This window comes from Ambystoma mexicanum, chromosome 1p, assembly GCF_040938575.1.
Source record: "Ambystoma mexicanum isolate Mex_15411 chromosome 1p, UKY_AmexF1_1, whole genome shotgun sequence".
Taxonomy (NCBI): Eukaryota; Metazoa; Chordata; class Amphibia; order Caudata; family Ambystomatidae; genus Ambystoma; species Ambystoma mexicanum.
Window position 1 is genome coordinate 1,017,586,484 of NC_090921.1, and position 14,077 is coordinate 1,017,600,560.

Genomic DNA, 14,077 nt, shown 5'->3' on the forward strand with positions numbered 1-14,077 from the left:
CTCAAGCGGTGGGTGGTTAATGGAAAGCCATCAGACATGCTGACTCTACGAAAAGGAACCAGATTTGTATCTTAGTGCAGGAGCTCCTAGCTGCGTCCATAAGGTTAAACCCTTATCTTAGGGGAATAGAATTGAGGGCAGGAATTCACTGAAGTGTAAGACAGGTGACCCGGTTCTGCTCTCCCTAGACGCTGAGAACATTTTCGACCTGGCCAGTTGGGGCTTTATGATGTAGGTTCTCACCTATGCTGGGTTCAGAGACAAGTGAATGAGGGGTATTGGAGCACTGTATTCTAACCCTGAAGCTCAAGTGGTGGGTGGTTAATGGAAAGCAATCAGACATGCTGACTCTACGAAAAGGAACCATATTTTATCTTAGTGCTGGAGCTCCTAGCTGCGTCCATCAGGTTAAACCCCTATATCAGGAGAATAGAATTGAGGGCAGGAATTCAAGCTAGGACTGTTTGCGGATGATATCTTGCTGCACCTGGTAGAGCCACTTCATCCATCCCCGAAACATTGAGGGTTTTACAGCAATATGGGCAGTTATCAGGGTTTAAGGTATGTTATCATTAATTGGTATCATTCCAATTGGGACTTTCAGGGGAGGACGACAAATAACTTGGCCTTCCTTTCTTTTGAGCTACAACTGAGATCAATAAAATAACTGGGTATTCACTAAACAAAATAAACCATATAAGGCCAATATTGCCTGGCTATGGAAGAAATTGCATGAATACACGACAGCTGGTCCCAATTGACTATATCCTGGATGAGGCATTACACCATTAAAATGAACATGTTGAGAATTCTAATTTCAAATGTTGCTGGTGAAGATTTTAGGTTCTGGTCTATGGGCCGAAAAGGCAATAACTATGAGATTTCTATAGGAAGGAAAGAGAGCAAGGATTGCCAATCAGACCCTGGCCCCTCCCTAAGGAGGAGGGGTGGGAGTGGGCCTTACACATATTGGGAAATATTACAAGAGCCTCCCAGTTGAGGGTAATGATAGACCATTTACTATTGTCAGGTGTATTGACCCACGTTTGAGTCATTAAGCTGCAACATTTGGTGCTGTGGGCTTAGAAAATCCAAGATGGCCAAAAAGCCCACATGTGCGCCAGAATCCAGGAGAACCGCGCAGTTTGTGCGCACACCAAAATGGTCGCCTAACCTTCCACCCACCAGTGCGAGCGTGATGGGCCAGGGGTGCCATGAGTGGAATGTGTGCCAAAGGAAAAACAGCAGTACCTGTTAGCTTAAAAAAGCCCTTTGAAATCACCTTGGTTTCTCTGAATGCAAGCTAAAAATGCCTATGTCAAACATTGCAGGATATTCAAAAATCTCACTGAACACCAGCAGACATTTGGCAGAATGAAGTTTTGTGTGCTTACAAAATCTGGAAAGAAAAAGAGCCCAAAACAATGTTCGTAACAAAACTTGCTGAGCTGTGGAGGTCAGCAGCTTAAGTTAAACTGAACTGAAAACCACTAAAATCGAAATGCTTAAATTAAATGAGGGACCTACTTTTGAGTGTCAGCTTGATTTGAATGTAGAAAACTGGGAACAAAAAGTGACATTTAGCTGAAACCTGGCTTAATGAAACTGGATTCTGCCTGACAACTACCGACAGGAGTTGAAACTGGATCAACAGCTGTGTTCCCAGGCCTGGCTGCATTCTGCTGCCCCCACAAAAAGGAGGTGACACCTCTCTGATTGAATTACCTGGGGACTGCAGGAAACTGAACAATGGACTCAGGCAAATGTTATATTGGGAGGCCGTAAAGTGGCTTCCTCTTGGGAGAAGTGGGAGAAGTGCCTGTGAGAGCCAGCTGAGCTTGGGGGACGTGGATAAACCAGTTCTTCCACCATGTGATGTGGGAAGCCACACCCCTTTTTGACCAGGGCATAAGTTAAAAAGATAGATAACTCATAGTGCGGACTGGTCAAAATTATATAAGTAATATCATTATTCTTGTGATTTTTCTGTGCACGTTTTAAGAGGCGTTAGGACCCTGTGGTGTATTCTGGGGGGTTGCTAGCGGAAAATAGGGTCTCACTCCAAATGTCTGCATGTTAAAAATCTGACACTTCATCAATTAATGTCCATACTCCTTGCGCACATTCGTGTAATTTTTGGTAAATGTCCGATATTGGTAAACCAGTCAAAAAGTGCAAAATGTTGTCGTTTTTGAATGCAAGCCCCCAGGAAGATCAGGGGCGGACAAGCATGGACCATAAGGAATATATAATGTGTACATGTAATTTCAACAAATTGTGTATCTGGGAAATATGTATTTGAATCAAATATAGATTTGTGGGCAAATTGACCAGGGGAGGATCCTCTGACCCATAAACAGACCTCATCATGATGACAATCCATTTCCTTCCCCCAATCATGGGAGAGGGGAGAATTGGGCCAATGACAAGTAGAGAGGGGCAGACTCAGTTTTGCCATGCACACACCCACTTCCAAAACACATAAAAAGAGACTGCTGGGACAGGTAGAGACATTCAATTCCATTTTCTGCGGGACTCTCTGCCGGGAGACTCCAGACTTCACATCCATCAATCTTCAGAGACCAGAAATTTACTTCAGAACTTAAAGCAAGGGCCTAAACCCACAAACTGAGAACTCTTCTCAGCAGGCCTCAGCATCCTTAAAATCATTTGCAAACTATTCCACAGCCGGGCGAGCTGTCTGAATTCTTTGCCAAGAACCTTTGCCAGTACCCAGAAAGCAGTGTTACATCCAGAATCCACTTGATCCGGACCGGAAAGCAGAGCAGTATCCAGAACCAGAGGCCGCTGTATCCAGAGAGGCTAGACCAGCAGAGCAGAGCTGACCCAGACCGCTGTGAGCAGAACCAGAGATCCAGATCGCTGTGAGCAGAACCAGTGCCTAATTGACCCGCCGAGCAGACAGAACCGCCGCTGGACTTGTTGACCAGATCTGTGACGAGGCCGATTTCAAATTTATATTGTGAGTACCTAGCAGAACCAATCTCTTAGTTAAAATAATCTAATTCAAGCTATTTTAACCTAATTAGAACTGCCTCCTAGAAATCGTGTCATCTGTCATTTTTAAAGCTGCACAACTGTCACCTGTCAATTCTGCAGCTGCAAGCTGTCACCTGTCATTTTGAGTTTTACTTTAAATCCGAAAATCTACCTTTATTAAATCGTCCGTATCTCTGGAACCGTTTGGGCTAGGAACGAAATTTAACTTTCATTTTAAAGGCTTTCCAACTAACCTAGAACCGACTTCCTACTCCCTATACTTTTTCCCCAATCGCGATTTACGCACTCGCGAAATTTACCACGATTTGCAATTTTGGCTCAATTTCTCCACTTGTCAAAATAGCAGCTCCATTCTTTCCTTTGTTAAAATCCGTTTCCAACCTGGTAATAACTCATAGAGCATTGCTAAAGCGAGCCTGAACTAATACCAACAAGCATCTCTCACTCACCCTGAATCTCTAGAGGGAATTAAAATCAGTTAGCACATTTTCCCATCCGTTGCCATCAGATTTAAAAGCATTTTGGGCCTGTGTTTCAAACTTCTACCGGTTTCCTCTAAGCTTGCTGGGGGGGGGGGAACTGAATTTCGTATTGTATTTGATTGCATTCCTGAGAACTGTGTGCTCCTCTTTCCATCTCCTTCCATTTCTTACATTGCATTGGGGGGGGGGGGTGAATTGCCAGAGAAAAAGTGATTACATTGTTGTTGGTTGAAGTCATATCAAGTTTATTTGCTGTATTGAATTTTATTCCACCTTGCATTTCCTTGAACCCATAAAGCATTTTCAGCTACCTCATCCTCTATACTACTCCTAAGTAATCAAGTGTACCACTGTAACATTACCCATTGTGGATCCACATCATATGTCTCAGTGTACTATCAGATATTAATTTATTATAAAAGTGTGATATATATCTATTGTTTAATTTTTCAAATAAACCTTTTAATTTGCAAAACAAACCTACTTCTTGGCTCAGTGGGGCCAGGGGGATTCTAAGAGAGGGGTGTTATATAAGGGTTGTCATCCAGAGTACATGAACTGGACCTAAAAATATATCAATAAGGGTTTCCCTCAGCATCCCAGACTAGGCATTGACTTAGCTGTAGTGTTGAAGTGAACACTATGCAACCCAAAGAAGCAATTGGTGTTCTTGGGAAACCAACTCTTCCCTATCGTCACAATGGGAGATTAACTGTGGTTTCCAGCAAACCGGCTTCCTGGGAGGGTCTGTTGTCATCTAATACTAGGAGGGCTATGAGACTTATGGAAAAAGAGCAAAATCACAAACATTATGTGTGTGCTATATGGAGAAAATTTAACCCGGGTAAGAAGGGTTCACTTTTTGTTTGGTACAGTCATTTTTCATCTTGGCCGTGCTGCTTCAATTTTCTTTGGATGCCCATTAGAGGCAACATAATAGACCTACTGCGGTTTCAGAGATGGCACGAGGGGACTCGGACAGAACAAAATGTGACAAGTATTCGACTCTGCATTGGAACAGCCACATTTTCTGTGTCCTTCCTGAAGGATAAGTGGGCGTCTAAATCCCGGATTTGAGCCAGGAGATGAGTCCAAAGACTGCTGTGTTGCATTGAGAAGGCACATGCGCCCTTTTTTTCAAAGACGCTTTTGGGTGGAACAAGAAGTTTTTTGTTTGATTAAGAAAGTGAGCTTATTGATATAGGTTCTGTGACGAGTGGAGGGAATTCGTCCCTTTGTCCCAAGGGGGAGCCTGCCCCTTTGAGGCAGGAGGTGAGCCTGCTCTGCGAGACACTCCCTAGGGGTCTGGGCTAGTGGGACCTCACTGGGAGAGATTCCCCGCTTAGGGGACAAGGACTCCCATTCCTCTAAGGAACACCCTAACCCCTCTCCCATGATGACATACATGGGACTGCCTGAGATGCTTAACAGCAATAAAATGCAAGACTGCGTTGGTGACAACGTTAACATGCACCATGTGTATCCGAGAAAAGAAGCAGTCTCTTTAAGGACAAAGCTCAAATTCACTGCGACAAAGAGGTTTAAGGAGGAGGACACGCTGAGATTGAGGAGAGAGAGAATTCATACGGCAGCCGGCTAGCCCCCTCGTAGCGTAATGCAATCAGGAGGCGGAGCCAACTAGAGCCCTGGAGCGCATGAAATTCAGAATGACTCTGAACTAGAGTATCAGACGTTGGGAAGATGGTGTACCGAATCGCAGAGGAACCGTAGGGTCTGACAACCCAAAACCAGTTGGTGGTGTGACCATGAGTAGTTTGTGTTGGGCTGGGAACCAAATCAACTACGCTGACACCAACCCGCAGAGGTATCCGCAACAGCACCGGTTACCAGGAGTGACTTCGGAATACAGCACAAAAGGGAAACGAGAAACTGACAAAGACACCAACGGAGAAGACAACCATGAAAGAGACGCCAAGCAAGAACGAAGATCCCAGCCAACCGTAGGCCCCAGATATGTTCCTCAATGAAGAGAGAGGTAATGGGAAGAACAAGAGGAACGGGAAGCCACAAGGGAGTGACTTCGGAATACAGCACAAAAGGGAAACGAGAAACTGACAAAGAGACACCAACGGAGAAGACAACCATGAAAGAGACGCCAAGCAAGAACGAAGATCCCAGCCAACCGTAGGCCCCGGATATGTTCCTCAATGAAGAGAGAGGTAATGGGGAGAACAAGAGGAACGGGAAGCCACAAGGCAATCATTATACGAGTGCAGAAACTTGTCCCAGTGAAGTAGTGGAAACTCAAACTACAAAGTTTATAAATCTGAACCGTAACTCTATAAGAGGGAATGTCATATATAAACCTGAGAAAGAGAATATTAATCATTGGCTACTGAAAGGAACTCATGGTGGAAACAGTAAAGACAGACAAGTGACCACAGTTCAAGGGTGTTTATTAAACTGTACAATGGGTGAGAAAAACACCTAATCTAAACCTAAATCTAATATGGGAGCAAACTACGACCATCAAATAATAATAAGGCAGCCCTAGTGGCGCCTTGTCAAATAAAAAGGGCCTATACTATAAAGAAACTATTGCCAATACTTACCACTAAGTAACAAAATAGTGTGGGATAATGTTCACAAGAAAAGAAAGAAGTATTCACCAAATGATAAGTCAGGATGGTATGGCTGGGGTCCCCCTTCCCCACATTTTAAGCACCGGACTTGGCGGGACTCACAGCACACTCCTGGGCCTCACCATAACAAGGTTACAGTTCCTTTCAACGAAGCCAGGACCTTCTGCGGCCAAGTCTCTTTTCTGCAAAGTCTCTTGCCTTAGAAGGCCTGCTGGACCATAAACAATAAACAAATAAAAGTTCCTTCGGTAATCTTTTATGTTGTGCGATTGCTCTTTGCGCTCCTTGGATCCCCTTCAGCCCGGCTCTGATCCTAGCAATCTTTCAATGTCAGCCTCCCTCAGTCGGGTTCACTACGGCCTTTCACTCAAAAATAACATTCAAAAGTCTCAAGGTGTTTTTAAACAACTATTCACTGTGGATATCCCTCTGCTGGGTTCACACTTGTCATAATGTTCACGGGTATATCACGGTTATCCCCCAATTCGCAGGCATCCATCTGTCGGGTTCACATTTGTCAATTTCAGTTTTCTCCAATGTGTCAAAGACTTTTGAGTGTAGGAGGGGTTTTGCTCGACTCTCGTAGGACCATTGACACTTCACGCCGGCCTCTCGTAAGGCCTCTTGGTTCTCGTAGTTTAAAAAAAAAAAAACACAACCCAAAAAGGCTCCAGTCAGAGTTCTTGGAATGAGCGCCCACGCCGGACCACTTTGCTTCTAGAACGTTTACTAGGGTTTCTTTAAAGTTAAAACACACAAGTTCTTTGTTCTACAATGTTGCTGCCTGCAACTTTGGGCCCAGCACAGTTCAGTTTACTATCCGTCTTCTCCGACTCACCAGCTGTGCGGAAATGTTGGAGTTTCTTGTCTCGCGAGTCAAGGACGGCACCACGACGGCAATCGCTTTTCCCTGCTTTGGCTACCAGCGCGGGACATGTCAGGTAAACGGCTCTGGTGTTAGTCCATTGCCTTTCACGATGTAAGAAAGTGTTTGTGTCAGAAAAGTGGGGTAGAACTTTTGAATATCTTACGGGGTAGGATGGGGAAAAGGTGTTATAAGGAAGGGCTACTGCATCTCCCCAGTCAATGTCCCACTTCCACTCCCTTAGGACCCCCATCCAGGTGATCCTCCCGCACTGGTCCACCCCCAGGAACTGGATCCAATAGCGATGGCCGTATCCTGGCCACCTGGATGACAGATCCCCGGGGACTAGGTAGGGAGACACCTTCAGGTATCTCTCACTACCCTGGGAAGAGGGGAGAAGATCCCAATCCTCAAAAGGGATTAATTGGAGAGTAGTAGAAAGAAAAGAGTCTGAAATACAAACAAGGGAAGTTGATAAAACAAACAGATGACCAAGATATGTCTGAGGGGACATAATAACAATCCTGAAGGGATAACCCAGCAAAGAGAAGATATTGCTCAACGTCGTACATGGCAAAACTATGTAGATGTAAGGATCAAACAAACTTTATGAAAGTGTCCCGGGAAAATAATCCCACAAGATAAGGGCAGAGCCAAAGAATGCATCCACAAATTGCAAGCCTTGGTACAGAGGGTGGCTAAGGAGTATTTGTACATAAAATATTCAAAGAACTCTAAAGCAAAGCAGAACCCTGCTTCTGACCTTACTTTGTTTGGTATAGTGGTAGGTCAGATAGGCTTTGTTCTTGGACCGTGGACTTTCTTTTGATTTGGGCATTCCCGGACGACTGGCAAGCACCTTAGTTAATTATATTTGTAGACATATACCACCACCTTATTATTTAATAAACCATTGTTGGAAATGTCTTCAAAGTTTGTGTACTTCTTCTGACCCACCACAGTTCCTGGAATTTTATGGATGAAACTGGAACCAATAACGTGGTGTACAAGGCACGGGCCCTTTAACTGGGTTATCTGTGGAAAGGAAAGCCAATGCCAATAAAGTGGTCTTAATTGCTGGTGAAATAGGACGATGGTGCCAAAGAGGAGGTGTACATTATGTACTAGTTGCAGACTTTGAATTTGGGGTCTTGGGAAGGACCCGATAGTTTCAGTTACAGTAATGAATTTACTATTAAATGTAATTAATAATTTCAAAAGACTTACATCGTATAGTCAACCAAGACAGCAGGAATTTTGCACAAAACCCCAATGACGCCAGGCTTATGCCTCACATGACGAGGTACAGAGAGATGTACCCTTATTGGAAAGCTTTTTAAATAAACATCTTTCTTAACTTAAATCCAGATGGAATCCCCCAAATGCACCACCTGGGAACATGTGTCTATTTAGCTGTAGCAGGTTCACCCAAGGGATATGTTGACTTGTGCATTGAAGGACAAAGTACCTGAATCCCTAACTGAAAATGTTTTCTTCATGCAAAGATGCAACAGCAATCTAGGGGTTTAACAAAAACTGGGCCTACTTAGCTCATTTGTGGTTAACTTACATTTAGTAACCATACCTCAGAATTCATTGTTTTACAGTACTACAAAACGTGTTCAATATATTTGGAGGTACTTTATTTTGGTTTCCTGGCATTCAGCCACACAAACCTCTAACTTTCCCCATTAGATCTCTTGCATTACAGAGAAATCAGTCTTTCCCCAGTGTGCTCAGTTATCTTAGTCAGGAACAGACCCCATAGTTATACAATGACAAGGCTCACCTCCCACCATGCATTTACATTTTCTTCTGTGGTCAATGATAAAGGTCATGAGGAAAACAGAGTTGGAGCAACCATACTATTGTGCTTGAAGTAAATAGCAAAAATATACCTCAAACTGGTGCATTGAGAGAGAATTACGACATCATTAATTCTGGATGAAGAGCAAACAAACGTGCAGAATGCTTAAATGTGGGCTTTTATGCCCCTGCTCAGTGAACATTAGCTTCTGACCCTTAGTAACAGGTCATCTAGCACTCATTTTCTGCACCTCCTCCATGTCCTCCGATACATCAATGCTCTGAACAATTTAGGTTCGCCTCTTGATTTTTACAAAAGTGGTGCTGGTGACCTTACCTTTTTTCTTTGTGGAAGGTTGCCCAATTGTCTGAGAGGACAAGGCGCCTGATCGCCTGCGGAGATCAATTGGTGTTGATGAGACAGCAGGTGAAGCAATTGAAAAACCTAAACAGAAAATGAGTCACATGTATGACACTGTTTGAACATTGTGCGTGGTTTGTTCCATCAATCTTTAACAGAGTAATGTTCAGCAACACAATGTTTGGGGCAAAGGGGAAAAGAAACTCTTCTATAGTAAACAAGAAATTGTTTAAGGCACAATAGGGTTCAATAGAAAAAGGCAGACAGGTTGCTGCAAAGGAGCACAATGCCCTTGGTTTGAAATACAGACAGACAGAATATGAGACAGAATATGGGGACTATAGACATTGTCAGAAAGACCTGTCCCTATTAAATACTGCTTGATTGTGATTAGATCCTTAGAAGTAATAAGTGCTGAAGAGAAGCGATCTTCATTTGTGTAATTTAATCAAAGGCCAGGCATAAGGGAGCAAGACACAGGAAATGGTAACATTATTTAATTTATTTATTATATACAGGAGTAGTAATGCTCTTTTGAAAGAACGTACAAAGATAAGAAATCAGATTTGACAGGTAGCAGTGAGCTTCTTACAGTGGGGTGAGTTTGAGGGCCATTCTGACCAGTTTGTGGAGGGAGTAAGTGAACATATATGGATTAAGGTCCACGAACATTGGACATTTTTAAGTGCAGGTAGGCGGTGCGGCCAGCTGTGCTCAGGATCTGAACATGATGGGTGAAGTGCTACAGCGGAGGCAGAGGAAGCAAGGGCCAGAGGCAGGCTAGAGGCGAGGGAAAATGTTAGCTAGCAGGTAGATTAGAGGTAGGTTAAGAGGGTAACTCTGAAGCAAGGAGGTAGACTTTTAGTTTGGATTTGAACAAATCTGTGTGGACTGTTTCTCGGATGACTCTACAGATTTGGGGCTACACCTCTTTCGAGCTAAGGACCAACAATGAAAAGCGATTGTTATTGTAACCAAATTGTTCTTATTGATATACAGGGTATTAAGTCTGAAGTGGTCCCACTAGGAGACCTAAGCCCAAGGGTCCCCACACAAAACAATGCTTTCAATGAAGAGTGACCAAAGCGCTACTCCCCCATTACATAAAGAGCTTGTTCATTGTGAAAATAATTTTCATATACAATAATAGTCAAAACCGATAATTGCAGATTTGTTGTATATCTGTTACAATTCCTTTAATAATCGTTAACGGATAGGACAGGCGTGTTTCAACCCAAACACACAGGTCTTCTTCAAATGAGCAATTGGTGAAATCCAACTATCCCAATTGTGATGACTCCTTTGAAGGTACAAACCATCAATAAGGGGAATGTATCCTCCCCGGATATCGTTCATCAATGAGTCTAGATGCTCACCACACGATTATTGATGTTTACTATTTCTCGGATGTTCGGGTGAAGAGAATTCCATGCAAGTGGAGCAAGAAGAGAAAAAAGCAGAAGCAAGAGTAAGCACACGGAGGGCAAGGTGCCACAAGGTTAGTTGAGGAGGCAGAGCACAGATTACGAGAAGGCTTTTAGAGTTGGATAGAGGAGGGTAGATATAGTGGTGCCTTACCGTGGATAGATTTGTGAGCCAGGAGAGGACATTTAAATCTGGCCCTGGTTTGTACCGTCAGCCATCCAGCTTGGTGATGGTACGAGGGAGTAGGTGTGAAGTGAGGGAGTTCAAAGAGAGTCCTGGTAGCAAAGTTAATGATCTTGTCGAGAAGACTGAAAGCATAGTTGGGGAGACCAAAGCAGAGGCTGGCACAGTAGTCCAGTTCAGAAAAGACAAGAGTGGTTAAGAGATGCGTGGCATTGTTGAAAGGAAGGAGGTGCCTGATTTTCCTAATATTTAGGAGGACGAGGCGAGCTGCTGTTCCAGTTTTGGAGATGAAAGTAGAGAAGGTGTGAGAAGGGTCACAGATGACACTGAGGTTTCTAGCTGAAGAAGAGTAGGGGAAAGTGTCAGGTGGGAAATGGATAGGCAGAAGAAGAGATGAGAGAGCATTTGGCATGGAAGAGGAAGCACCTCTGTTTTGGTAGTTTAACATCAGGGTGCAAAGCCATTCAATATTTAATGGCAGAGACACACTTGGAAATGTTGACAGAGAGAGCAGCAGAGAGTTCAGGAAAAGAGAAGTAGATATGGATGCCGTCCGCGATGAGTTGTTATGATAACCCCAAAGGAGATTACTGCCCCAAGAGCAGAGGTGTAGAGTGTAAAGAGTAGCAGACACAAGACAGAGTCTTGTGGAACACCAACAGTTAGAGGGGTGAGTTGAGAGGTGTTGCTGTTCCAAAAGATAGAGATTTGGCGAAGTGCAAGGTAGGATTCAATCCAGGCAACGGCTTTGTTGCAAATCCCAAGAAGAAAGAGTGTTAAGGAGATCAGAGTGATCGACAGTGCCAAAGGCAGCAGACCGGTCAAGGAGAATTAGGATAGAGGATAGGTTGGAGTGCTTAGCAGAGGCGATGAAGCTGGACACATTCATGAGAGCAGTTTCTGTGGAGTGACAGGAGCAGAAACCTGCTTGTAGGGGGTCTCGAAGGCGGTGGATGTCTAAAACATTGGTAAAACAGTTGAACACAACCCTTTAGAGAATTTTAGTGTAGTGCAGAAGGAAAGACACAAAGCGAAAGTTAACTGGCAGATTCGGGTGAGCCCCTTGCTTTTTTTTTTTTTTTTTTTTTTAGGAGATACATGACCGTGGCCGTTTTGAAAATAGAAGGAAAGCAAGCAGAGTCGAAGGGCAGGTTGAAGAGTTCAGCGAGGTGAGAGGTTACTAAAGGGGCAATAGGCTTGACTAGGTGAGGAGCAAGATGGTCTGAAGGGGCACACAAGTAGAGATACCACTGTCAGTATTAGTTTAACTAAAGTGGGGGAGAGAGGCGCAGATGATGATGATGATAAGAGTAGGCAGAGTGCAAAACGTAGGCAGAGGGAGTGTGAGGAAGGTTAGACGAGTGTCTCAAATTTTGGAAACGTTTGCAGCGAGGTATTCAGATAGATCATTAGCTGTATGAGTGCGGATGATAGTCATTGATTTAGGAGAAGTGCGGAGTGAGTTTAGGGTGCCCTGTAGCCGGCAAGGACGGTTGGAGTGAGAGTCAATGAGGTTTAGGTAAAATTCCCTTTTCGCTCCATCAAGAGTGGATTTGAGAAACTACATGGCTGAGAGATAGAGTTGCATGTCCTCATGCAAGTGGATACGCCTTCATTTGTGTAGAATCTGATGCATGTCTGTGCGATATGAGAAACAAGAAGGTGTCTCACCCACTAGTCCCCGGGGATCTGTCATCCAGGTGGCGAGGACATGGCCATCGCCTTTGGACCAAGTTCCTGGGGGATTACCAGTGCGGGAGGGTCACCTGGGTGAGGGGTCTTCGGAGAGTGGGACGCCAGGTGGTGAGACGCAGTATCCCCTTCCCTGTAAAAATGTTACCCCATCCTACTAAGGATATTTAGGAACACTTTCTCACTGACAGGCCGCTCTAAGAGAAAACAGACGAACACCTGAGCCGTGTACCTGACATGTCCCAATACTATGGTCGGGCGAGGTGAGATAATTATTGATAATCACTCACACCTGACTTCCATTGCACTTTCACACACGGATAAAAGGAGGAACCCAGGAGCACACTCTGAACTCTGAGCAGGGCAAAAAACACGAGGAAACAACAGTTTCGAGACAGCAGCTGAGCAAGAGAGGAAAGGCAGCAAAACCGAAGGGGATTGCAAGGAGGGAAATTCCCTTGACCTTTTCGACAAGGAACCGTTACTTTCCTGAAACCTCGAGAGAAAGTGTAAGACTAGGAAACCAGGCTGAAGAATACTATATTGTGTTCAGAGACACCCGGGGCCCTGCCGTGTCAATAATCAAGGCGGGGAGAATCACCGGCCACTGTGGTACTGTCCTTGGCACCAAGAACAAAGCCACTTTAGTGAAAGCAACACAGCCAGTGAGTTGGGGAGACTGATAAAAGACCGGTCTGTGTTGAAGCCAAGGTTGCAAGCAGCAACACTGTATGGCGAGCGCTGGAACAAACATTGTTAAAACGCCATCTACCGTGTGTGATCAGAGCATATCCGCTCCGGTTCAGAGGAGCCCCTGTGGTCCTCTGGAATTAAGCTTGCTCTGTGGTCTTCTTTTGGGACATCCCAAGTTGATGTTCCTGGGATGATCTAGCCTTAGAATTCATGCCCTGGCACACCACACTTTACTTAATTTTGCAGCGGGTGCAGAGTTCCCACATGCAGAGGTCATAGTTGTCCATGTTAGACCTTAAACGCTGAGGGTTTGGGTACTCGTTTTAGAAACAATTTAAAGTGATCAATTATGAGAAAGAAAAAGAAAAATCTATAAACTTGCTTGACTATTGGATCCAGCGGGTCCCAGTGTGTTCCTAAGTAAGGTAACTTGTGGCAATGGAAAATAAACTGTTAGGCTTGTGGTGGGCAGCACCTCTTATACCATGGAAACTATCACTTTCGAACGCGGCTGCGAGCCATGCACTTGCAGGTATGGGTGGCACCACATGGTGCCATGTGAGCATGATGCAAAACATTACTGAGGTCCCAGCCTGCTGACTGGACATTTCAAAGATACGGATCCTTCAGAGGAGATAGTGCTATCTCTCATAGATACTATCTTCTGAGAATTGTGACAAATTCACATTATCTACTGTAGTGAAGTGCCCTCTGGAGTAGGTATACAGGGGATTTCCTAGAGCCCCTCTATCTGGCACCGGGCATCTTGCTTTCTCAGTCCTACCCTGAAGGGTGCACAGCCATCGTCATACATCAGAAAGACAAGAAGGACCAAAAGAGACAGCCCCCAGCTTTACATGTAGAATTCCCCTACAGAAGGTACAGAAGACACTAATAAATTACTGTTCTCTTATTTCAACAGTAAGTCCCGTGAAGTCCCGCTTTG

General features: G+C 44.4%; 1 protein-coding gene across 6 annotated transcripts in view; it reads right to left on the bottom strand.

Annotated features, from left to right (window-relative positions):
* Positions 1-14,077, bottom strand: part of CENPT (centromere protein T) — a 1,770,416-nt gene that overhangs the window by 690,585 nt on the left and 1,065,754 nt on the right. For all 6 annotated transcript variants that reach the window (XM_069655330.1, XM_069655348.1, XM_069655339.1 and 3 more), the window contains one exon: positions 9,115-9,222. In XM_069655330.1, the coding sequence (XP_069511431.1) occupies positions 9,115-9,222 (108 nt within the window). The remainder of the gene's footprint in view (positions 1-9,114; positions 9,223-14,077) is intronic.